The 25457-nt window shown below is 39.8% G+C and overlaps 1 protein-coding gene across 1 annotated transcript in view; it reads right to left on the minus strand.

The window, feature by feature from the left end:
• Window positions 1-25457, minus strand: part of C5 (complement C5) — a 73888-nt gene that overhangs the window by 12829 nt on the left and 35602 nt on the right. Inside the window, exons 20-33 of the mRNA XM_029062901.2 lie at window positions 24368-24507; window positions 23210-23437; window positions 21838-21898; window positions 19347-19436; window positions 18886-19098; window positions 18362-18437; window positions 17431-17590; window positions 17192-17287; window positions 11296-11467; window positions 7715-7920; window positions 6487-6639; window positions 4362-4424; window positions 1002-1083; window positions 295-358 (exon numbers count right to left, since the gene is read on the minus strand). Coding sequence (XP_028918734.1) covers window positions 295-358; window positions 1002-1083; window positions 4362-4424; window positions 6487-6639; window positions 7715-7920; window positions 11296-11467; window positions 17192-17287; window positions 17431-17590; window positions 18362-18437; window positions 18886-19098; window positions 19347-19436; window positions 21838-21898; window positions 23210-23437; window positions 24368-24507 — 1804 coding nt within the window. The remainder of the gene's footprint in view (window positions 1-294; window positions 359-1001; window positions 1084-4361; window positions 4425-6486; window positions 6640-7714; window positions 7921-11295; window positions 11468-17191; window positions 17288-17430; window positions 17591-18361; window positions 18438-18885; window positions 19099-19346; window positions 19437-21837; window positions 21899-23209; window positions 23438-24367; window positions 24508-25457) is intronic.

Here is a 25457-nt window from a genome sequence, read left to right on the forward strand (position 1 = left end):
AAAAAAGTTCTTTCGCCCAAGAAAATCAGAATTTAATGCCATGGTCTAGCAGGGAGAGTATGCAATGAATTAGGTCAAACACCAATAAAAGGTGCTTTGCATGTAGTAAGCGCTCTGATTTTTTTGTAAAAAAAAGGAAGTTCCTCCTTAAAAAGGACCTCCTACTATCTTTGGTTTAGAGGTTAGCAGAAATAAATGCAATATTTTGATCTTCAGAGCTTCTCCAGCTTAAAATGGTGCACAAAAGCTATTTTGATTATATAAATTTATTTGCAAGAAGTGAAATTAACTCACCTGGCACATGCTAAAACACGTTTGCTCTTGGTTTCACTATATTTGTAGAAGGACTGGCTATCATCTGACATGAAAAACAGTAGAAAAATGCTTTATTTAGCTATTATGGAATCAGGATATGTTCAACTATGTCTAGGAACTATATATATCTGAAAATAAACATTCTCCTACGGGGAAATGAATACTATTTGGCAATAATTATAAAACATTGATTTTAATTGAAAATAAACAGGAAAATAATACAGTAAATTTTCATTTATAGTTCAAACTAAATTTCCATTTTTACCTAAATATGCACTCTTTTATAGTGATTTAATAACTTTCTCACTAATTAAAAGAATAAATCATACTAGGCACATCTGGCCAATAGACATATTATACATTAGGTCTTATGATTTACAACTATTTAAAACTAGTAATAAGTGGGCAAACTGCTTGATTGCAATAGGAATAAATACTCTTGCAAATTTAAAATTAAATTGGGTCATCAAGGTCCTTGTGGAAAATTAATCCATTTCCTTCCACTGGACTCAGTATTGGACCACTACTTCCCCAAAGTCTAACTCTAAGAATTATGTTGAATTTCTAAAAGAGATCAACTGTACGCCTCTTTTGAACAAATCTTTTTTACGAGTTTTTTTTTAAAAAAATGAGTCACTAGCTTTTTACTAATATAAACCCTTGATAAGTTCAACATTGTTTTTTACCTTGAGAGTCCTTGACTTCAATTTTCAACTCAAAGCTACACACCTCTTCAGAGGTACCAATTTTGTGAAACACAGTCTTCACCTGCATATAAACAGGAAGGGGAAAATGAAAAAGAGTTGTGGAAATAATCATGTGGTAATTAGAAAATTAGGAGGTTTAGAATCATAGGCTCATTTCCATTTAAATGGTGCACTGATATGAAGTCTCCCATTTTTCTGAAGGGTTTTAAAGGCAGGAACGTATGGCTGTAGGAGGTTACAGGTGACCTTAGTTAGACTATAGAAGATACATATCTGAAATGTATGCCCCTCTGACTCATGCAATTGTGCATACTTGAATTTTCATCTTGAAAATAGGAGTGAAACATGCTCATTTAAAATAAAATACAGATACTGATGATTCTTAATTGCAGCAATGCACACAATGGAGAAAATGAATAGAATTATGATTAAAACTGGAACAGATCAAAGATAATTGTGTGCCTAGCAACTGTTATTGCTGAATAAAATTTGAATAATGAATGCAATAATTTATTTTTAACCTTAAATATAAAATAACAAAAGAAGTCAGCTTTAGAAGGAAAAACAATACCAGGGAGGAGAAACTGATAAATGAGCAAAGAGTAGCCATTCCTTTTTCAAATTAAAGCGAATAAAACTCAGCTAGAGGCAATAGCCTGACCCAACCACAGGCTATAGATGGTTGATTGCTATAGGCCACATGTATCAATCAGTCAATGGTATTTTTTGAATGCTGACTTAGCTATTTAGCTATTTACCTGCTTCCAGCAGCTTCTTCCAGGGTCCATTCTAGCTGCTTCTGATGATCCTGGCTTACTCAATTATGGCACTCGGGAGGGTCTTAAAAATGGTGCACGGGGACAAGCATACCCTTCTCCCTTGGCAGAGAGGCAAAGAATAAGCCTCAAGCTGGGTCCTCAGCATTCAATTTTTTCAACTGGTCAGAGCACCAGCCATGGAAGACAAAGATCTTCAGAAAGATCTTCAGAAAGATCTTCAGTTCCACACAAAATAAAATAATTGGAAGGACTGGGGAGAGGGACGTGTGAATAGGAACTTGGAGGCTCCCTATCAGTCAAGCAATGGTATTTATTGAACTCTTAAAATGTGCTAGGGATAGTTGTTTGTGAAGGTCAATCTAATGAGAAGCAGCATAACCAAGTGGATAGAGCACAGGCCTGGGAGGCAGAAGGACCTGGGTTCTAATACCGCTCTGCCACTTGTCTGCTGTGTGATCTTGGGCAAGTCATTTTACTTCTCTGTTCCTCAGTTACCTCATCTGTAAAATGGGAAATAAAACTATGAGCCTTGTGGGGGTCAGGGATGGTGTCAAACCTGATTTGCTCCATATCCACCCCAGTGCTTAGTGCAGTGATTGGCACATAGAGGCGCTTAACAAATACCATCATCATCATAGTAAACATTTAAATATCTTCATTATTATTACTGTTATTATTATTGACACCAACCTACTCACTCTACCTCAGTCTCATCTTTCTCACCATTGATCTATCACCCACATCCTGCTTCTAGCCTGTAACATCCTCCCTCTTCATATCCTTGACTCTTTCTTTCATTCAACCCACATATTCAATATATCACTAAATCCTGTCGGTCCCACCTTCACAACATAGCTAAAACTTGCCCTTTCCTCTCCATTCAAAATGCAAACATTCATCCTATCCTGCCTGGATTACTGCATCAGCTTCCTTGCAGACCTCCCAGCCTCCTGTCTCTCCCCACTCTAGTCCATCCTTTCCTCTACTGTCCGGATCACTTTTCTAGAGAAACGTTCAGGACATGTCACTCCCCTCCTCAAAATACTCCAGTGGTTGCCCAACCACCTTTGTATCAAAAACTCCTCATTATCGGCTTTAAAGCACTCCACCACCTTGCCCCGTTACCTCATTTTGATTCTCTCCTTCTATAACCCAGCCCGCACACTCCTCTATTGCTAACCTCCTCACTGTGCCTCTTGATCTCACTTGTCTTGCCACCGACCCTTAACCAACATCCTGCCTCTGGCATGTGAAGTCCTCCCTCCTCAAATCTGACAGACAATTACTCTCCCTCTGCCTTTAAATCCTTATATTGAAGGCACATCTCATCCAAGAGGCCTTCCTAGACAAACTCCACTTTTCCTCATCTTCCATTCCCTCCTGCATCTCCCTGACTAGCTTTCTTTGCTCAACCCCCTCACAGCCCCACAGGATTTATGTACATATCTGTTATTTTATTTATCTGTATTGATGTCTGCCTCCCTCACTCTAGACTGTAAGCGCATTGTGGGCAGGGAATGTGACTGGTGACTGCTTATTGCTGAATTGTACTCTCCCAAGGGTTTAGAACAGTCGTTGACATACAGTATCATAGATATGATCATAGAACAGTAGTAGAAGTTAATACTGCCCTATCTCACCTTTATCACTGTCTTGAAACCCTTAATATTTGACTTAAAGCTTGGGTTGGAGGGGTGGAGAACTCCCTTGGTCTGCTTGGGGAGAACCTGCCTCCAGTCTGTCACATTAGAGGGATGTGCCATGATTTCCATCTGAGAGCCAGTTTCAGAAGAGTGACCTTTTCTCCTCTCACCACAGATCCACTGAGGGCAGTCCTCTGTGGATATATGAGAGCTAGTACTCTACAAACATGAGTCGTGGTTATCATGGTTTACCAGGATGAAACCCCGGCTCTGCCAGTTGTCTGCTATGTGATCTTCAGTAAATCATTCGATTTCCCTGTGCTTAAGTTACCTCATCTGTAAAATGGGGATAATAATAATAATAATAATAATGTTGGTGTTTGTTAAGCACTTACTATGTGCCAAGCACTGTTCTAAGTGCTGAGGTAGATACAGGGTAATCAGGCTGTCCCACGTGAGGCTCACAGTTAATCCCATTTTACAGATGAGGTAACTGAGGCCCAGAGAAGTTAAGTGACTTGCCCACAGTCACACAGCTGACAAGTGGCAGAGCCGGGATTCAAACCCATGACCTTTGACTCCCAAGCCCGAGCTCTTTCCACTGAGCCACACATTAAGTCCTCCTCCCTCTGTCTTAAAACTGTGGGTCCCATAAGGGACACAGCTCCTGATTATCTTGTATCTGATCCAGCACTTAGTATAACAGTGCCTGGAACATGGTAAGGACTTAAGTATGATTAAAAAAAAAGAAATATTTTAATTTTGTCTAAAATTGCTCAAAGTAAGTCAACAACCTTAGCCCTGGAAGATTATAATAACAGAACAATACGAATCTCTAGAGGAAACTTTTAGTCCTGTTCATGTTAAGAGAAACAAATCATATTTTGTCACCATAAAGTTTCCTATCAGGCACTCACAAGTACTGTAGCTAAACCACTGCTGAATCCAGTGCTCACAACTAGGTCATCATTCAGAGGCACCTGCAAAGTTGAACACAGAAACAAAACCTGCTATGATTTGACAATCAGAATAAACATTTTAGAGCTACTTAGTAGCAGTGTATCAGCAAAGCTAAAATACTACTAATATTCAGATTTTCATTTATTACTGACTTTAATTTTACTGGGTTAGTTGTGATGTTCCATGAGTATATATTTTTCCTTTTCTAGAAGAGGAAAATGTTAGGGGTTAAAATGTAATAATGTTAGATAGCAGTTCTAGTCATCTGAACTATCCTCCCCTTCAAACAGAAAGGGGAAATATCCGAGTAAGTAGAAGCAGCATGTATTTTTACCTAACAACTGTACCCATATGAAAAACTCCTCAGCAACACACTTGAAAGCAGAATTGCCATGGTTATGCTGAGGGGTGGCTCTGCCTCTCCTTGCCCTCAGCTTGCTCCAGATCACACCCTGATCATGACTTTTCCAAGTTACTTTTCCCTGATACATATATAGGTATGTTTGTATATATTGCATGGTGGCTGTACTCTGTTATAAGAGTGAAAAGGAGGAGCATCTTTCTCCTTTCATGTAGGAGAACTTCCACTTCACAACATCTTTAGATGCCCTTTCAAGAGCTTGCTCCACCAGAATAGAAAGCAAAGTATGGCCTAGTGGAAAGAACACAGGTCTGGGAGTCAGAGGACCTGAGTTCTAATCCCAGCTTCACCACTTGTTTGTTGTGTGATCTTGGTTAAATCACTTTTTTTCTCTGAGCCTCAGTTACCTCATCTGTAAAATGGGGATTAAGGCTATGAGTGCTAAGTCTGACATGGACTGTGTCCAATCTGATTGGTTTGTATCTACCTCAGCACTTAGTACAGTGCCTGGAACATAGTAAGTGCTTAACAAATGCTACTGGGGGGAAATCTCATCCAACCTAGATGTACTGGCTTTAAGGAAGTCACTCAGCTGTTCTTATCCACTTGCTTCTCACACTCCACCCCAGCCTGCATGTTTCATTCTCCTTAAACCAATTCTCCCTTCTGTCTTGAATTTCCTCCTTCATCACTCCACTGCTTTCCGCATCTTCAGAGCCCTTCTGAAGTCAGTGATCTTCCTCTTTCCTTGTGGGTCTGACGGGTTTTGCCCCTGCTTCCTGATTTAAGAAGCTGAGTCTAGGGTCCTGAGTCAGGTCAGCAGTGACTGAGGCTCCCATCCCTGGCCTGGTCTGACCAGGGAAGGGGCAGGGGAGGGGGATCCTCTGAAAGACTGGGAGTGGTTGAAGGAAATACATCCAGCCTCATGGGAGCGTTGCTTTTGGAGGGAGTTGCAGTAGGGGTAGGAGTTTGCAGGGCTGGGGGCCACATTGTGGGGTGACTAGGACCCTTGAACGTGGCCCCATTGGTCCCTGCATTAAGCTAGTCCTAACCATGGCATCTACCTTACAACTAAGGGACAAAAATGTAATGAATATTACAATAAATAAATACTGAGCACAGAAAGCGCTCAATAAATACGATCGAATGAATCATAAAACGTGATGGATCTGCAGGGACAAATCACATTTGTTGTTTTAGTTCAAATCTATTGGAATTTCATGAATAGTTTCATAGCCAAGCTAAATGGCTAAATTGAATTTTCTAAGTAAAAGCCAAGGATTAATAGTTCCTCCAGTTCTTTGTATATAGCAGTTTTGTGTTTGAAAGTCACTTGGGTTTGGGGGGTAGGAGGGGCCAAGACATGCCTCTTGGGGTGAGGAGTACTGAAGTACTGAGAAGCAGTGTGACCTCGTGGAAAGAGCATGGATCTGGGTTTCAGAGGACGTGGGTCTGATCCCAGCTCCACTACTTGACTGCATTGTGACCTTGGGCAAGCCACTTCTCTGGGCCTTAGTTTCCTCATCTGTAAAATGGGGATTCAATACCGATCCTCCATCATACTTAGACTGTGAGCCCCAGGTGCAACAGAAACTGTGCCCAAGCTGATGATCTTGTATTTACCCTGCACTTAGCTCAGTGCTTAACAAACCACTGTTACTATTTAATTGTTCGATCACTTTCGTATTGACCTTTAAAAGTTTAAAATATGCGTACTGTACCTCCACAGATCTCCCTAGGCTATGTTCATTTGTCACTCTATAATTGTGGAAGACACCTTTGTTCTTGTATGCCACTTTAATGTTCATGTTCAATTCAAGTCGCTTGGTAAGGAGTGAATATTCCGTCAGGCCTTCTAAGGCGTTAACCGTGTCCTATCAAAAATCAGTGAGAAATAAATCAGTATGGAGGCCAAATAAAATTGCAAATAGCTATTGCAAAGGGGTAAAATATAGCCTTTGGGGTAATTTTGGGCAATTCATTTCATTTCCACACCCACAGATTTTCCAAGCTGTTCTAATATGGAGCAACTTGGAAATCTCTTATACTTCTGGGCTTGAGCCTTAGGGTTTGACCAGCCCTAGGCCCTAAAACATCATGTCCCATTATACCTGTGACTTTAAGGATCTCATCTCTCTCCACTCTCGAATGATTTCTTGATCCAGGGAGAATGGAACCCCAATTTTAAATTCTGGTCCCAGTGCCAGTTTGTTCCACTGCTAGCTAGTTAAATGGAATGCCTGACTACAAAAATGTATTTTGGATATTTAAATGTAAACCTAATATTTTTGAACAGAAAAAAACTTAATCTTGATTTAAGTTAATGAATTTTCACATTTCAAAAGATTTTTCAAATTCATGAATAAGTAAATTCACCAGGAACCACAACTTGATGACAAGAACAAGGGAGAAATACCAGAATTAGATCCTGCAACAAATTAGAGGAATTTGACAACTCACCAAGGCAGCATTTAGTTCTTCCCTGAAAAAAGCCGCGTTCTCCTTGCGAACATAATCTTTCTTTTTTTAGATAGAAAAATCAAAATGAAAAGATAGCTTCCCACTAACAAAAATATTCAAATTGGGATTTTTTTCAAACTTTCCATAATTGAATATTTTATTTCATCCAAAAGATAGATACACACAGCCAAAAAAGTAACTCTTTGTAATATGGGCCATCATTTTTAGCCACTGCTTAAAGTCTTCCAAGTGAGATTTCTCCCACCAGAAATAGGGTAATTTGGGATGGTAAACTCCTTGAGGGAGGGGACTATAACTTGCTTATTATAGACACTCATAAATACTACCAATGATGATGAAAGGAGTCTAATTATCACCAACAGTGATATGACAATATTTGTCAATTCCATTATTCCATTACTAGTACTTCCTAGTACTTCTGTGTTTACAAGGTTTGAAGGATGGGAAAACCAAGACATTAAAATTTACCTGGGTGGAAAAATATCCACCACCATATCTTTGTTCTTCAGATAACCATTTGATAATTGGTTTGACATAATTCATCTCTCCTAAAAGCAAACTGGCAAGCAAGGCATATGAAGTAGTTTCCACAATCTGCTCTGTTGCACTGCTAGGCATAGAAGAATCTTTCTTTCGGAGAGTGTCTTTCCAAAATCTATAAAAGGGTGGATCACCTCAAAAAAGAAAAAAAAAGAAAAATGCATTTGTTGAAATGATGCAAAATGATTAAAACCCAAGTCTATTGCTCTTCTCAGTTCTCAGGCTTTCTCCATTTTATGGAATGTAAACTATCCTAGGGTGACCCATTCAAATAGACATGTCATTTTATGCATGTATTTGTGGGGTTCAGTGACGACACTATTGATAGTAACATGGTGAAGTGAGTGTGACGGTGGCTGACATAGAAGTCTTTGATGAATATACCTTCCTCTTTCCACCCCAGCTATCTAACTACAGAAGACCTATCCTCCTTTCCTTGCTAAAAATGCCACCATCAAGGAATCCATTTCATCCAACTAAAAAATCCTGAAGGAAAAACTAAATACCCACCACTGGTCCTGAAAGTGTGTACAAATTGTGTCTTTCTGGACTATTACTAGTAGTCCAATTAAAGGCACGTTTGGGAACCAAAGTATCATACTTCAGAGATTTCAGATTCTGCTAGCGTTTCTACATAAAACCCTTCGTTATATTTTTGTGGTTATGTCTTACAATGTTGTTTTTATGTTGTTCAAATAGTTTCAAAGACCACTTTATTCCACCATATTCTTGAAATGTGATGAAAGTCAAATTTGGGCCCAATTATGAAACCTGGGTGAGCTTATTGGAGAGGTTACTCTAGAAAGATATGTTTGATTTTTAAAAATCTCTTCAAAACTTCCACCAGTTTAGATAATTTAAGGTGAAGGTGATATTTAAGACCCAGGGGTAACTTGGGAAATGCATTTTCTCACTGGGAAGGGCTTAGTCCAGACCAACCTCATTTTGCTCACTGAATTTTTCAATAGAATGCTCAGTGTTAGCCACAGGGAAACCTTCATCCCAAACATAGATAGCACCAAAATCCATGTCATCTCCACCCTCATCCTTTCCCTTAACCCACTACCACACTAGGTAACTTCAGGCCTGGCCAGACCAAGCTGGTCAGTAGTGGAATGAAGGAATGAGGAAGACAGCAGGCCCACCGGCATCACCAGTAAATTGGGTACCCTCAGACATACCTAGGGAAACTGTCTCATAGAATTACTCTTTTGTCTCCATAAACCCAACCTAGTTGCATCAAGGTGATCCATGCTTATTTAAAACTTAAAAGATAACATAAACCCAACCTAGTTGCATCAAGGTGATCCATGCTTACTTAAAATTAAAAGATATATCAATTTCCAGGCCCCCTTTTACTAGATTGAGATTGAGAAGCAACATGGCTTAGTGGAAAGAGCACAGGCCTGGAGTCAGAGGTTGTGGGTTCTAACCCCCACTCCAGCACTTGTCTCCTGTCTGACCTTGGGCAAATCACTTAATTTCTCTGTATCTCAGTTACCTCATCTGTAAAAATGGGGATTAAAAAATGTGAGCCCCACGTAGGACAATCTGATTACCCTGTATCTACCCCAGCACATAGTAAGCGCTTAACAAATACCATAATTATTATTATTACTAGACTGAAACAGACTGGAAAAGTCAGTCATTAAATAGCAGGCAGTTGAGGTTCCATTTCACCTCCCCAGATTCCTTGTCACTTGATCTTTGTAGACACAGAAAATTATAACCTCTAGATTGGAAGCTCATTGTGGGCCACTAATGTTTCTATCAACTCTGTTATATTGTATTCTCCTAAGCGCTTATTACAGTGCTCTGCACACAATAAGCCCTCAATAAATACAATTGAGTATAAAAAGTTGGTATTTGTTAAGTGCTTACTATGTGCAGAGCACTGTTCTAAGCGCTGGGGTAGACACAGGGGAATCAGGTTGTCCCACGTGGGGCTCATAGTCTTAATCCCCATTTTACAGATGAGGGAACCGAGGCACAGAGAAGTGAAGTGACTTGCCCACAGTTACACAGCTGACAAGTGGCAGAGCTGGGATTCGAACCCATGACCTCTGACTCCAAAGCCCGTGCTCTTTCCACTGAGCCACGCACACTTAAAAACATTTTGATTTTTTAAAAATTATATTCCATAAAGGAAAATCAATGCACAGGAGATTCACATGCTCTGTCAAATGAAGCAGAGTTGCAAAAGCCTGTCTTCTGCAACACTGCCAAGACTGAGCCAAGGACCAGCCTGGCACAAGCAGCTCATGACCCTCCCCATCTCCACGGACTCTTTTTCCATGGAATTTGTTTGTTTCTTATTGGCCCCCAGTGATCACAACCTTTCCTTTTGATGATGATGATGATGATGGTATTTGGTAAGTGCTACTATGTGTCAAGCACTGTTCTAAGCACTAGGTTAGATACAAACTAATCAGGTTGGACACAGTCCCTGTCCCACATAGGGCTCACACTCTTTATCCCCACTTGTTAGATGAGGTAACTGAGACACAGGGAAGTTAAGTGACTTGCCCACAGCAGACAGGTGGCAGAGCCGGGATTAGAACACAGGTCCTTCTGACTCCCAGGCCCTTGATCTACCCATTAGCTCATGTTGATCTTCCTAAGTTCTATTGTTCCCCACTTAAATTGTGAGCTTTTGCATGTGAACTGATTATCTGTATTTTCCCCAGAACTTGACATAGTGCTCAGCATCAAGTAAGTGGTTACAAATACTGGAATCAATTAATCAATGCAGTCACATATTGCTGAATGCAGGAGAGAAAGAATCAAGCAACCGGTTGCTTAGCTTGAAATAGTTAAAACTAAGCCAATTTTTCAAATTAGTATTATAAATTAGGCAAATTTCACAAGTTGTTTCGAAGTAGATTCCCTCATTTTCAAGGGAAATTTAATTTTTAAACCACGTGATGGCTGGTGCAGGGAAAGAATTTAGTCAGTTGGGAAACTGGGACAGTTTGGGCAAGGCAGATCAGACTAGGAAAGGCAGAAGAGATGACGGATAAACTGTTCTTTTTTACTGTTGCTTTTGAATTGCTTAATTTCCCCTGTTAATTTTCCCCTGTGTGTATGACTTCCTTGTTTTCACACTGTCAGCCCCTTTTGGCCAGAATCTGTGTCTGAAATAATATCCGTGGATTATTAACACTTTGTAAATGCTCAATAAATGTCCTATTGATTATCGATTGTGTTTTGTAATATTACCTCCATCTTTGACATTATCTGCTATTTATTCTTCTGCTTAATTAACTGTTATCTACCCCACTGCTTACAACTGTTACCTACCCACATACTGAGTGGTTAACAAATCCTGTAAGTAATTTATTACCTAATTTCCATGGGGAGATAATTTTTAAAATTACAATAATGATGAAAAAGAATTATTGGGGCACCAATGATTGGAACGATAGTTAAATTCACCAAAATGCTCTAAATTCAGAGCCCTGTAAGCCACCTACCAACAATCATAAGTAGAAAAGAAAATGGAATTGTACCTTTGACATAAGCTTCCTTCTTTAGCTGAGAAAAGACAGAGCGTACACCTGGATTGTTTAAATCGCCAAGGGCAAGAGCATATGCAGAAATTGCCAAAGTAAATGTGCTCTGGGCATTTTTGATGCAGTTAAAGAGATACTCCTCCGCTCTATTTAGAGCATCATTGACTTTCTGAAAATAATAGCAGAAGGCATGTAAAACATTTGGACTCCAGACAACATGTTGCTGATGCTCCAAACAAATCATCAGATTCCTATATACCTGGACAAATTGATCCTGAGAATCTCAGTCACTTTTTTAGGTATTCTCAAGCAAGAGGTTTCAAAATCCTCTAGATTAGTAACCTCTTTATGAGCAGAGAATGACACTACCAACCCTGTCATATTGTACTTTCCCAAGCTCTTCATATAGGGATCTGCACACAGTAAGCACTCAATAAATACCATCGATAGAAAATCTGTGAAGATGTTAATGCGAGCATACAGGTATCACTTATAGAAGCAACAGTAGAACTGTGCTTTGATTCCAGGCCATCGGTGCACGTAGTGTGACTGTATTCATAAGTGTGAAGGTGGTTGAGACTCTTTTGTATTGTGACATACAGCACGTCCATTAAAATATATAGGTCATCTTTTTTAGTCCTTTGGCATTAAGAGGGAGCACTCCTCAAATCCCAAGAATACTAACGAAAGGCACTGCCGACCTCGGCAATCAACCAATCAATCATATTTATTGAGTGCTTACTCTGTGCAGAGGACTGCACTAAGGAAATGGGAGAGAACAATATAACAAAATTAGTAGATGTTCCCTGCCCAAAAGGAGATTACAGTAGACTCCCTCTGGGCTGTGAGCTCACTGTGGGCAGGAAATTTGTCTGTTTCTTGTTGTACTGTACTCTCCCAAGCTCTTAATACAGTGCTTTATACACAGTAAGCACTCAATAAATATGAGTGATTGAATGAATGCATACAGTATAGAGGTGGAGACAGACATTAAAATGAATAAATTAGGGATATGTACATAAATGCTATGGGTTGAAGGGTGAGGTGAATAGCAAGTACTTCAAGGACACAAATCCTAGTCCTAGAGTTATGCAGAAAGGAGAGGGAGTGAAGGAAATGAGGGCTTAATTGGGGAAGACCTCTTGGAGGTGATGTGATTTTAATAAAGCTTGAAGGTGGAGAGAATGGTGGTCTTTCAGAAATGAAGTGGCAGGGAATTCCAGGCCCGTGGAGGACATGTGAAAGGGATCAGCAGCAAGATAGACAAAACTGAAGTACTTTGAGTAGGTTGGCATTAGAGGAGTGAAACGAGTGGGCTGGATTGTATTAGGAATCAGTGAGGAAGATAGGAGGGGGCAAGGTGATTGAGTGCTTTAAAATCAATGGTAAGGAGTTTCTGTTTGATGAAGAGGTGGATGAGCTACCACTGGAGGGTCTTGAGAATTGGAGATATATGGATGGAACTTGTTTTAGAAAAAAATGATCCAGGCAGTATAGTGAAGTATAGATTGTGTATAGTATAGTGGGAGACAGGAGGCAGGGAGATCAGCAGGGAGGTTGATACAGTAATCAAGGTGGGATAGGATAAGTGCTTGGATCAGTGTAATATCAGTTTGGATAGAGAGGAAAGGGAAGATTTTAGCAATGTCGTGAAGGTTGAGCATACAGGATTTGGTGACCAATTGAATATTTGGATTGAATGAGAGGAGATCAATCAAGGATAATGCCAGGGTTACAAGCTTGTGAAAAAGGGAGAATGGTGTTGCTGTCTACAGTGATGGGAAAGTCAGGGAGACAAAGTTCAGGGTGGGAAAATGCGGAGTTCTGTTTTGGACATATTAAGTTTGAGGTGTCAGTGGGACATCCAAGTAGAGATATCCAGAAGGCAGGAGGAAATACAAGACTACAGAGAAGGAGAAAGGTCTGGGCTGGATATGTAGATTTGGGAATCATCCACAAAGAGATGGTTGTTGAAACCTTGGGAGCAAATGAGTCTTCCAAGGGAGTGGGTGTAGAAGTCAAGAGGTCAGCCTGCGGATGCTTATATTTCCAAGAATTTTAGTTTAAGTCTGGGAGTAGGAGATAGAAGAAGCCTATCCCAACAAGAGTGTGTCATGCATTTGAGCTGTTTAAGCAGTAATGGTGATGGTTTGCGCTGAGCCCTCTGTTACCCATTTCCTCTGTGCTCAGTAGCACAAAGTGCAAGATGATGGTTTGGGGCAGAAACTGCTTTCTGTGGTCATGGAGCAGAATAGCTCTGAAACCTCAGGAGCAACAGACACCACTTTGCCCCTTCAGAGTGCCTTAGTAAGCTTTGCACGTGGGGAGATGGGGTATTTCTACTTATTGCAAAATCCAAGGAAAAAGCAAATCAAAGCAAAGAATGAAAATATACAGCCTATGGTTGCTTTTCATATGGTGATGACAGGAGCTCTGAGGCACAGCACACATGGGTAAGGTTCACTGTTTCAGAGGGTAGGGCAGCACCCCCAAATGGTTACTCCTCTGAACAGATTTGGAAAGTTTAAACTCCAGCAATTGTCTGACAGCTCTGATTCGAATGAGGAAAAGCCTCTCCAAAAGATGGGACCTCCAGGATTTGTCCTCCCCTTTCATCTCTCATTCAGTCTGATCTGTTGTTGATACAATTCCTAACTGGGTTTACCTCTCTGCTACACATGCCTCCTTCCATCTCTTTGATTACTATTCTCATTACAGAACACCCTCAACACAGAGGGATAGAATATGGAAATGACAGGTGATAATGAAGGAATCAGCTAAAAAGTTTTTTTAAAAAAATCCACATGTACATTACTGTCAGTGCTGTGCATAAGGAATATTACTTAAAGAAGGAAGGATGGACTTAACCAGGCAGAATTTGTATATGGAAATATTTAGTCTCTTTTTAGAGGTCAATCTAAAGTAAAATGGACCTGAAGCAATAGCAAGAAACTTTTTTCAGACAGCTCTCCCAGAGCCCAGAAGGACATGTCCCAGAGTTCTCTGAGAGAATAGAATGTTCTAGAACTGTCATCGGAAACCTCTGGGTCATGAACCACATATGGCTGTTCTTGGAATTAAATGTGGCTTTAAAGAGGCGCTCAACCACAGATTTGGCATCATGAGGGTGACACCATTAACTTAGCCTCTATAGCAAAGAGCTAAGCACAAAACTGGGCAGGAAGTAGCTGCTCACCTCTTTTGGCCATAGAGGGACCCAGGAAGGCAGCTCCATGCCACACTGGGTGGAAGGTTGAGCTCAAGCTGTTCTCACACCTTCACCCCTCACCCCATACCATACACACCACCCACTCACCCTGAGCGAGCAGCAGCAGAACAGACAGGAAAGTGACTGTTCACTCTTCCCACATGCAACAGTCAAAAGCCACCCCTATGCCGGGCACTAGGTGCTGGGTGCTATGTGAATGGATAGCGACCAGGGATGGGTTAAGTACTGGGTAGGAAAGTGTCTTGGCAGGGAATGAGATCAGCTGCAGTGCCAGGCAGCAGATATAATTTTTGTGGGGCCCATGCCTGCCAGGTCTGGGAATAGCCCAGTTAAATGGTTTCAGTGGCGGCAGTAGCAGAGAGGGAGAAAACCAGATGTAAAATCAAGTCTCTGTATGTCCCCCTTTTCTCTCTCTCCCTCTCTTTCATTCTCTCCCCTTTTTTCCTATTCTCCAACTCATTCGCAGGGAAGTACAAACCCCATCACACCAATCCCCAATCTTTCTCTCCCTGCCCGCCCCCCAGCCCCACCCCCAATCCCGACATTGCCATTATCCAGCTTCTCCTGCTGGTGAATGGAGTTTCCCCAAATGTAGCCCTTGGACCAGGGAGGAGTGGAAAGAGGGATGTGGGCTGGAATCAGAACATGGCCTCTGACTGCTTCCTTCCTTCCCAGTTTGGCAACTTTTCAGAGCCAGAGGTGGGGATTGGAAGTGGAATCAGGGGGCTGCAGGCAAGAGGGAGACCAGAAGCAGAGTAAAGAACTGGTGAAAAGCTGCAGAACACATGGGAGCATCCAGAGTGGGCAGGGAATCCCCTCCTTCTGTCTAGCGCAAGGGGTGCAAACCCTCTCAATCAATCAGTGATATTTAGTGAGGGCTTACTGTGTGTAGAACACTAAGCACGTAGGAGTGCTACAGCATTGGTAGATATTGTTCCCTAACTACTGGGAGCTTATAGTCTAGAATGGGAGACATATACATTAAAATAAATTACAGATACCTACATAAGTGCTGTGGGGCTGAGGGTGGGCTAAATACCAAGTACTTCAAGGGTAAAAATCCCAGTGCAAGGGTGGAGAAGAAGGGAGAGGGAGTGGAGGAAATGAGGGCTTAATTAGGAAAGGAGAGTTGATTTTAATAAGGCTGTGAAGGTGGAGAGAGTAGTGGTCTTTCAGATACAAAGGGAGAGGGAGTTCCAGGCCAGTGGGAGGATATAGGAGAGGAGTCTGCACTGAGCTAGACAAGATCGAGGTTCAGTGAGTAGGTTGGCAATAGAGGAGCAAAGTGAATGGGCTGAGTTGTAGTAGGAATCAGTGAGGTAAGATAGGAGGGGGCAAGGTGATCACATGCTTTAAAGCCAATGGAAAGGCATTTCTGTTTTATGCAGAGTTGGATGGGCAAACACTGGAGTGTCTTGAGAATTGGGGAAACATGGACTGAATGTTTTTTTGAAAAATAATCCAGGCAGCAGAGTAAAGTATGGACTGCAGTGGGGAGAGACAGGAGGCAGGGACGTCCACAAGGAGGCTGATGTGGTAATCAAGATGGGATAGGATAAGTGCTTGGATCAGCATAGTAACAGTTTGGATGGAGAAGAAAGGGTGCATTTTAGCAATGTTGTGAAGGCTGAACATTCAGGATTTGCCGATCGATTAAATATTTGGATTGAATGAGAAATATGAGTCAAGGATAATGCCACGGTTACAGGCTTGTGAAACAGGGAGGATGGTGTTGCTGTCTAGAGTGATGGGGAAATCAGGGGAAGGACAAAGTTTGGATGAGAAGATGAGGAGTTATGTTTTGGGCATAATACATTTGAAGTGTCAGTGGAAAATCCAAGTAGAGATGTCCTGAAGGCAGGAAAGGTGAGATTCCAGAGAAGGAGAGAGGTCAAGTCTGGAGATGTAGATTTGGAATAAATTCTAGGAGAAACGGTAGTTGAAGCCTTATATTCTCCATCTACAACTTCTCCCTCAAAGAACCAATGGGTTCTTTGAGGGAGAAGTTGTAGATGGAGAATATAAGGGGATCTGGAACTTTACCCTGAGGGATTTTCACAGATAGAAAGTGGGAGGCAGAGGAGGAGCATGGGAAAGAGATTGAGAATGAGCAGCCAGAGAGATGGGGTGAGGATTTCCCAGTCAGAGAGGGATGAGTCATTTATTCTGACTCTGACTGTGAAACTAATCTTCATTGCGACCTTGGGTAAGGTATTTGATCTAGCTTGGACTCAGTTTCCTCACCTGTAAAGATGAGATATCTGTCACTTCCAACTTGGTTTTAAATTGCAGGGTGTTGTGAGGGCTAATTGAGGTAATGAATGTGAAAATTCTTAGTAAAGTAAAAAGCTTAATGAACACCTTGGTAGTCATAGTGGTTTTTATCTGTTTTTATAATTGTCAATAGCCATGTCCATGCTCCTTGAAAATACCGTGGTGAAATCTACTCTGCTGAAGGCTAAGTCAGTAGTGCAAATCATACTGTAATTTTACCAACACAGACATCAAATGCAGAGTGAGTAGTTTCCAATGAATTCGAAAAATGAAAGAAAGAGTTTTGTAGATTACTTCAGATATGTACTTAATATGCTGGTCTATTTTGAAGCAAAGAATAGCAATCAAGGTAAGGTGATGACTGTAGCTCTAAGGAGAACTATCACGTACCAGAATTGGACATATGTGGAATGACTTTCTAATTCCAATAACAGAAAAGGCTGTGAGATATAAGGCTTTTTCTTTGGCTTCTTGAGGCAGGGTACCCTAAAAACAAATAATGAAAACAGAGTAGAAAGATATGTTAATGTAAATAAGGCCTATAGGTGAATTTAAAATATGGAAATTTGTGGAGAAAGGAGATAATTGGCAGAGTACCAATAATATTAGGGGTATATTTGGTTGCCCACCTGAAGTTTGAATGGGTTGTACGTGGAAAGTTCCTTGAAAGATCCATCTTCCAACTGACAGTTTTCAATCAACCATAATAGTGAATTACAAATCTGATTTGTATTCTGAGGTATATATTTATTTATTTGTCCAAGTATCCTTAAGGCAAAAGCTGTTAACCTGTAAGAAAATGAAGCAATTTTTACATTTTGTTGTAGAATTGTTTTCATATTTAACATTTTGAAAGGAGAAATTAAACATTTTGAGTATCCCACCAATAATTATTTATGTAGATTAACAAATCCAAGAATAGGAGAGTTCATGAGATGTCTCAAAAGACCCCTCAAATACAGATTTGCACAGGTGTCTTTTTTTGTCTTTCCCTGATGCAGTAGAGAAGGAGGCTTTGAGACAGCCAAACTATAGTTCTAGACTTTTTCTAAAGAGCCTAGGGTCAAATCCTGGATTCAGAGGCTTGTGAAACATTTTCTTAATTTTTTTTAGTGATATACTATAACCATTTAATTTCCTTTTCATTAATTAAAAAAATGTTGGTATTTGTTAAGCGCTTACTATGTGCAGAGCACTGTTCTAAGCGCTGGGGTAGATACAGGGTCATCAGGTTGTCCCTCGTGAGGCTCACAGTCTTCATCCCCATTTTACAGATGAGGTAACTGAGGCACAGAGAAGTTAAGTGACTTGCCCACAGTCACACAGCTAAGTGATGGGGCTGGGATTCGAACCCATGACCCCTGACTCCCAAGCCCGGGCTCTTTCCACTGAGCCACGCTGCTTCTCTATTCTCTATTAATATTAGTAACTAGTTATCAGGAACTCCCACCGACACTGGTAGAAATGGTATTGGTGAGTCAAGAATGCAGCATTAGAACACTGGATATTACTTAAGTACAATAAATAAAAACTATTATAATCCAAGTATCTTTCACTTACCAAGTGTTGGCTTCCTCATTCTTCCACATTCTGTAGGAATAGTCTTTGTTTCTGTATGACAGGATGCTTATAATGCCTAAAGGGTACCATAAAAAGGACTGTTTCACAACCTAAATTTCTATTCAGAGTGGTCTTTTATCTCCCCTTGAGAGCCACAAACTTTCTGCAATGTTTATCATTAAATACTCTAAAAGATGAGTTAGTGGTTAACATTTAACTTTTTGAATCAATCAGTTAATCAATCAATTTCTTACAGAGACCATCGTATACTGACCATCGTGAAGCAAGTCAATAGAACATATTTCTTTCAGACAAAATAAAAGTATTTCATAGGGTTTAGAATACAGGTGTCAGCTAAATTTTTGACCTATTTGCTGTAAACATTATATATTTAAATCATAGAATTTGCCCTGTGGTTCTAGCTTCTAAAAGACTATTCATTCCTATATCTTAATTTAATTCAAATCAGTTGATTCATAGGACACTAGGGTCTTTAAATATGAAACCAAAAACACATTTTCTACCTTCTCTCATCTTCTTCTTCAAGGTATCTCTTTCGGAAACTGCTTTGGAGCCAAGAATATACCAATTGCTTCCCGATTCCAGGTAATGAAAGACATAGAATACTGGAACAATACTCATAAGCTCTGCTTCAGCACTACCCTTAGGAAGATTACTTAGGATGCTGATGCCTTCAGGACTCAGAACTGCAGAAATCACCTCACCTATAAGAGTTCCTGTCAACCAAAAGAACACATTTATGAATACCTACAGTCTAACAAAGCCCAAATACGTGGGAAATTTGAAGTGAGGAAAACACTGGCAAGTTTTCCCTTTTAGATGTCAGGGGAGTGGATTGCCAGGAGAGGATGATTTGGTTGATTGGGAATCTCCACTCTAAAGCATAAAACCTAAAAGGATGAAATTAATCGACCTTACAGGAAAGGAAGTGGCAAAAGATAGGCAATGGAAACTAACTTTTTACCTTTTACACTCACTGTCCTTTTGACTTTGGTTTTGGGAACTACATCTAGTGGGATCTTGTATTGGAATTCCTTTCGGGAGGCAATAGAACCTGCAATGGAAGGTCTCATTAGGTTCTCTGGCAACTCTGAGTCAATTAACAAGTCTGTAACCTATCCCGACCATTTTTCCCCTTTGCTTTCTGCCTTTTGGCCACTCCAATGCTTTGTAGTTCATTCATTCATTCAACCGTATTTCTTGAGCACTTACTGTGTGCAGATCACTGAACTAAGCGCTTGGAAAGTACAATTCGGCAACAACAGGCTCACAGACAAGTGCAGGGAAGAATATACAGGAATCAAAATTCAGATAAATCAGTTTTCCCCTTTGACAGCAGGTCTGCTCAGAAGTTTGAAACTAATGACTAACAATTTACAGATTTTAAATATGTATTATAGCCATGCCTCCATTAGGCACTGAACTTTGGCTGTACTTAAATATTAAAATAATACGGAAAAACTAAAAACTGAAATAAAATTTATATCGTAAAATACCACATTCTTAGTTAGTCATTTGTTTTAATCTTATTTAAATTTCCGAAAACACAATGCAGGTCAAGATGAGGGAACTGCAACTCTGACAAATGAGTAAACAAAGTATCAGTTAACTCACAAGCATAAGGAAAAAAGCAACAATTATAAGGAAAGGTTGGAAGGAGGTGAAGAGGCTTGGATTTTTTAGATAAGTTCCTCCCCAGAAAGATTTGTTCAAATTCCCATAATTGATTTCTAGTTTAGAGTTTAGAATTGCAGAAGAGGGAGTTTTTACCTTTAGCAACAATAAGGTATTAACAATCAAGTTATACTTAAGGCAGTGTTAAAAAGGAAAAAGAGACATACGATATGATACACAAGGTCTCCATAGTTAAGGCTACACATATACCCAGTTAAATTGTTCCATGCAGGTGGCCCAACGGGATAATTGAGGTCAAACAAAAACAAAAACAAACGATGTGTACCCTTGAATTGTTTGTTTGAGCTGTCTAAATAGAGATTTTCAAACTGTTCCCTAGCCCCTGAAGCACAGAGGCAAGAAACAATTTGAAAATTAGGGTTCTAACCCTACCTCTAGATTTTTAATCTGTCTGTATTAAGTTTCCAGATCCTAAGAGACAGCCCATCCAAAAATGTCCATTCTGCCTTTTGGTTCTGTCTAACATTTTCCTATGGCTCAGTTACCCCCTGCAGGTAGTTTACACATTCTAACTGCATCTGAGCAAACAATGGTCCCCAAAAGCATGAAACCTTTAAATTGTTATAATCTAGGGCTAGCCCTGCCCCTGTGAAAAACCCTCAGAATAGGATCTAGCAACCTTCTTCCAGAAGTCCAGCATGAAAATTACATAAATGGAAATTTGAAGTTGGTATTACTGAATTCATTTGCCAGTTTAGAATTTACATTATGGGAGATTCTATACAGTGAGTTGCTCTATGATGAGGGATGGCTGCATATATTTTGTTTAGTAAGCAGTTATTTCACTTGTTTGAACAGGGTAAACAATTCACAGAGGAATATAATCAAGAACTGCAGCCTCGAAAGATGAGAATCCAGGATTAAAGGAGCCCCTCTTTAACAATGACTTTCCCATGTAATGTTCTTAATTGATCAATTATCTGTTTTTAATTGCCTTCACTGTGCACAGCTTATTCCTATTGCTATGAGCATGTCCTCCCCTCTTAGAATATGAGTTCCTTGGAGAGGCTAGGACTGGATCTGAACAGTTTATTTTGTACCAACCTCAAGTGCTTAGCACAGTGTTTGACAGTAAGTGCTCAATCAGTATATATATGGTTATAGCTGTAGAAAGTCTTCCCCTCATTTTTTGCAAATAGGAGCAGGGGCACTTGAAGTTCTGATGGTCAATTTAAATGTAACTTTTTCCTATCTTCTCATCTTATTCAATCACATTTATTGAGTGCTTATTGTGTGCAAACCACTGTCTTAAGCATTTGGGAGAGTACAGTATAACAGAGTTGGCAGACATGTTCTTTGCTTGCAAGGAGTTTATAGTCTAGAGGGATCATCTATAATTTAAATGAGTGAAAATATACAAACATTAAGTTTCTAAATTGAAGGTATATCAAAGAACTCATTGGATTTTTTTCTGAAAAAGATCAAAAGTCATTACAAGTAGCGAACAGTTAAATTAACTTAGAGTAATAATTAATGAAAACTATGAGTTGCTTGTTGTTGTTTACCTGCTTTTAAGACCAATGAACTAATTAATACTCATTATTATTCTATTAGTGACAACTGAATTATGTTCAGCAGAGGCACCCAAGTGTTATTAGAAAATCAGTAATAATGTGCAATGAAATTCTGGATTCAGCTGAATCTAGAATATGAAAAATGATCATATACTATCAATATGTCTTAGAAAATTTTAAAGTATAATGTTATGCCAACTGGATTTATAAACAGCCTTATATGAAACACAAAATAATTTTCCCTACCATATACACCTTGTGGATCCAGAGTAAAACCAACATGCGTTTCTCTTTTGACACCTTCTGGCTAAAATAAAAGGGAAGAGTGCTTCTTATAAATAATATAATTAAATACATTCTCTTTTCCCAATATCCGTATGCCATCAGATCTACTTAGTTATCCCCATATCTCTGTCTATTAACAGGTTTTCAAATTTTCTGGGACAATTGGATTTTATTTCCATTTCCAGTTAGTATAGGGACTCTAAATCCCAGAACCCTGCATGGACTAAGACGGACCCATGGACTTCAGGGCTCACCTAGGACTTCTCCGGTTAGTAAATCAATGGCTACTGGCAAGACAGACAAAGCTATATCTAAGTTAAAGGATAGCATATGTGCCAAAGTCCCTTTGCTCTTGAAGAGTAGGAATCCCCATCAACGTACAGGTACACTGTAGTGGACTGAATTAATGGGTTCCTGCTACTATTTGAAGGTAAGGTTTCAAGCCTGATCTGATTCCCATCCTGGGTTCAGCGGGGGCCTGTCCAGACTCCAGCAGATATTCAACCAGTGCACGATCTCTATTCTCTCCCTCTTCCCAGCCAACATCTCCTGGAGTTGAACCTCTGCCTCAGTAGTTATGGGCACTGGGCAGAGAGGCCCAGAATCATATTCCCAGTGAACGCCTGTGTCAGCAGAGCTTCTGGAACCTCCTTTTCCTTCTTCTACAAACCACCAAGAAGGCAAAGACTTTTTCTCATAGCTATGGATAATAAATGAAAATACACTCTACACTATTTAGAAAGTTGAGGAAAAATTGGTATCTGACCCTCTGAAACAGAGGGAACTCCAATTCAGCCAGCAGAGGCCTAGCTGGATGTGGTTGGCTATTATTTATTATTAATTCTTCATATATAATTTATTTAAATGTATCGATTCCTTTTGGATTACATGTGTCTTTAGTATGGGACCCCGTGTTTTTCTATTATTAACATTATTATTACTATTATTATTATGTGTATAATGATAAAAAGACACAGTCCTCACACTAAAGAAATAATAATAATTCAATTACACAGATACATTTCTTAAAAAGTTGTATTGAGACAATATAATACGTAATATACAATGGTCTAAATATAATATTTTATAATATTAATCAGAAACTTTCAAGAAATTCATCTGTGTAACCAAATGTCAAAATAAAATTGAGTAAAAAATAATGTTACACATTATTTAGTTACCCTCTAAATTAGGGAGTTCAAGCATTATTTCTGCTATCCATGAACTGGTGAGGCATGTTTCAGCCAGTGCACAATAAATAGTCAATGTCGTTTCTTTTGAATGAATCTTTCTGAAGGTGAAAGATATAAAAAGCAGGATTTTTTTTCCTTACCACAACTCGTAAAGTTTTTACTAAAATTTCCGATCCAAAAGGTGATTTTAAAGTAAAGTTGATACCATGTAGACCTAATTCCAGCGGTAATATGCTGAATGTAACTGATTGGATTGAGGAACCTTCTATGGTTTTCCACTGACTTCTTGTATGCTTTATCCCTTTGGGGTCTTGTGAAGAACTTCCAGACAGACAGATTCCCTCACCAGCAGACATTTGAACTGAGAACTGAAAGACAGATAAACAAGGAATTAGATGTAGTTTCTCTAAATCGAGATCCCAGTATACATTTCAGGGATGATACAGAAAAAATAGAAAACGACAGGGAAATTCTCAGAACAATGAGGGTGTCACTCTAATAGCTAGGATCAAAACTGCGTAGCATTTCTGAGTTTATTCTGGCCATTATCAAAGATCTAATTCAGTCTGAGGGAAAGTGATTTTTTTTTTTTAGCAGAGTGCTGTGAGGACATTATAGGCCTCTGGAATCACATGGAAAAATGCATGGTGGCAGAAGAAGAAAAATGGAGAAAAAGGATCAGTGAGGTATAATAATAATGTTGGTATTTGTTAAGTGCTTACTATATGCAGAACACTGTTCTAAGCGCTGGGGTAAATACAGGGTAATCAGGTTGTCCCACATGAGGATCACAGTTAATCCCCATTTTACAGATGAGGTAACTGAGGCCCAGAGAATTTACGTGACTTGCCCACAGTCACACAGCTGCCAAGTGGCAGAGCTGGAATTAGAACCCATGACCTCTAACTCCCAAGCCCGGGCTCTTTCCACTGAGCCACGCTGCTTCTCTGGCATATGCTTGACTAGGCTGAAGGGAACAAAATGAGGACTATGAAAGTCTTCAAAGTGTACTCAATAAGCAGTGGGTGAATAATCCTGTAGGCACGGAACAGAAGTTGGAATTTGATTCAGAATTCTGCTCTTTTAATTGGGAGCAAAATTTTCTAAGGTATAATAGAAAGCACAGAAGACCAAGTTCTTTCAGTCAGCTAAAAACAAAGCAAATGTACTACGAAGTGCTTCCTGTTATTTCTGTCATTTGAACCAATCTGAACTAGAAAAAAATAAAAGTACTCTCAAAACCCTCAGCAATCAAGTGATGACTTTTTCATCATAATTTAATATGTATTCCAATTTACCCTTAGTTCGGAACTTCTGTAATTATAAACGGTCCCTTTCATTTCAATTTGTTCCCCTCGCACTACCGAGTAGGGTATGTGCATTTCCAGGAAAATATCTTTCACCACCTGTATTTGAAGTGGATCAGGAACACATACACCTAGAAGACAAGAATTAGGATATAGTAGGAAAATATTAGAAAACTGTTAGCATATCTTATATTTAAAAAAACTATATCTTATTCATATCACTCCTAGAGGAAAAAAGGAATTTCCCAGGCCATATTTTTCTCTTTTGCTGCACCCAGATCACTGAAATTTCTCTTTTATGGTATCTCAGACAGTGAGAAGCAAGACTTTTTGGTGACTTCAGTTATAGTTAATAATAATAATGATGATATTTGTTAAAGTGCTTACTATGTACCAAGCACTGTTCTAAGCACTGAGGTTGTCCCATGTGGGGCTTACAGTCTTAATCCCCATTTTACAGATGAGGTAACTGAGGCACAGAGAAGTTAAGTGACTTGCCCAAAGTCACACAGCTGACAAGCGGCGGAGCTGGAATTAGAACCCATGACCTCTGACTACCAAGCCCGGGCTCTTTCCACTAAGCATTCAATCAATCAACCAATTAATGGTATTTATTGAGCATTTCCTGTGTGCAGAGCACTGTTTTATGCACTTGGGAAAGTACAACAGGGTTCGATAGACATGATCCCTCCCCACAGAGGGCTTACAATCTACAGGGGGAGACCGACATTAAAACAGATTAGGGCTAGAGGAAGTGTAGAGTATTGAATATTTACATAGATATTGCAGGACTGGGGGTATTATTGAGAAGCAGCACTATGTAGTGGCTAGAGCACGGGCCTGGGAGTCAGAAGGTCATGGGTTCTAATCCCCACTCCGCCACTTGTCTGCTGTGTGGCCTTGGGTAAGTCACTTTACTTCTCTGGGTCTCAGTTATTTCATCTGTAAAATGGGGACTGAGACTGTGAGCCCCATTTGGAACAGGGACTGTGTCCAACCCAATTTGCTTGTATCCACCCCAGAGCTTCGGGCAGTGCCTGGCACATAGTAGGTGCTTAACAAATACCATAATTCTTACTAT

This window comes from Ornithorhynchus anatinus, chromosome 4 (assembly GCF_004115215.2).
Source record: "Ornithorhynchus anatinus isolate Pmale09 chromosome 4, mOrnAna1.pri.v4, whole genome shotgun sequence".
Taxonomy (NCBI): domain Eukaryota; kingdom Metazoa; phylum Chordata; class Mammalia; order Monotremata; family Ornithorhynchidae; genus Ornithorhynchus; species Ornithorhynchus anatinus.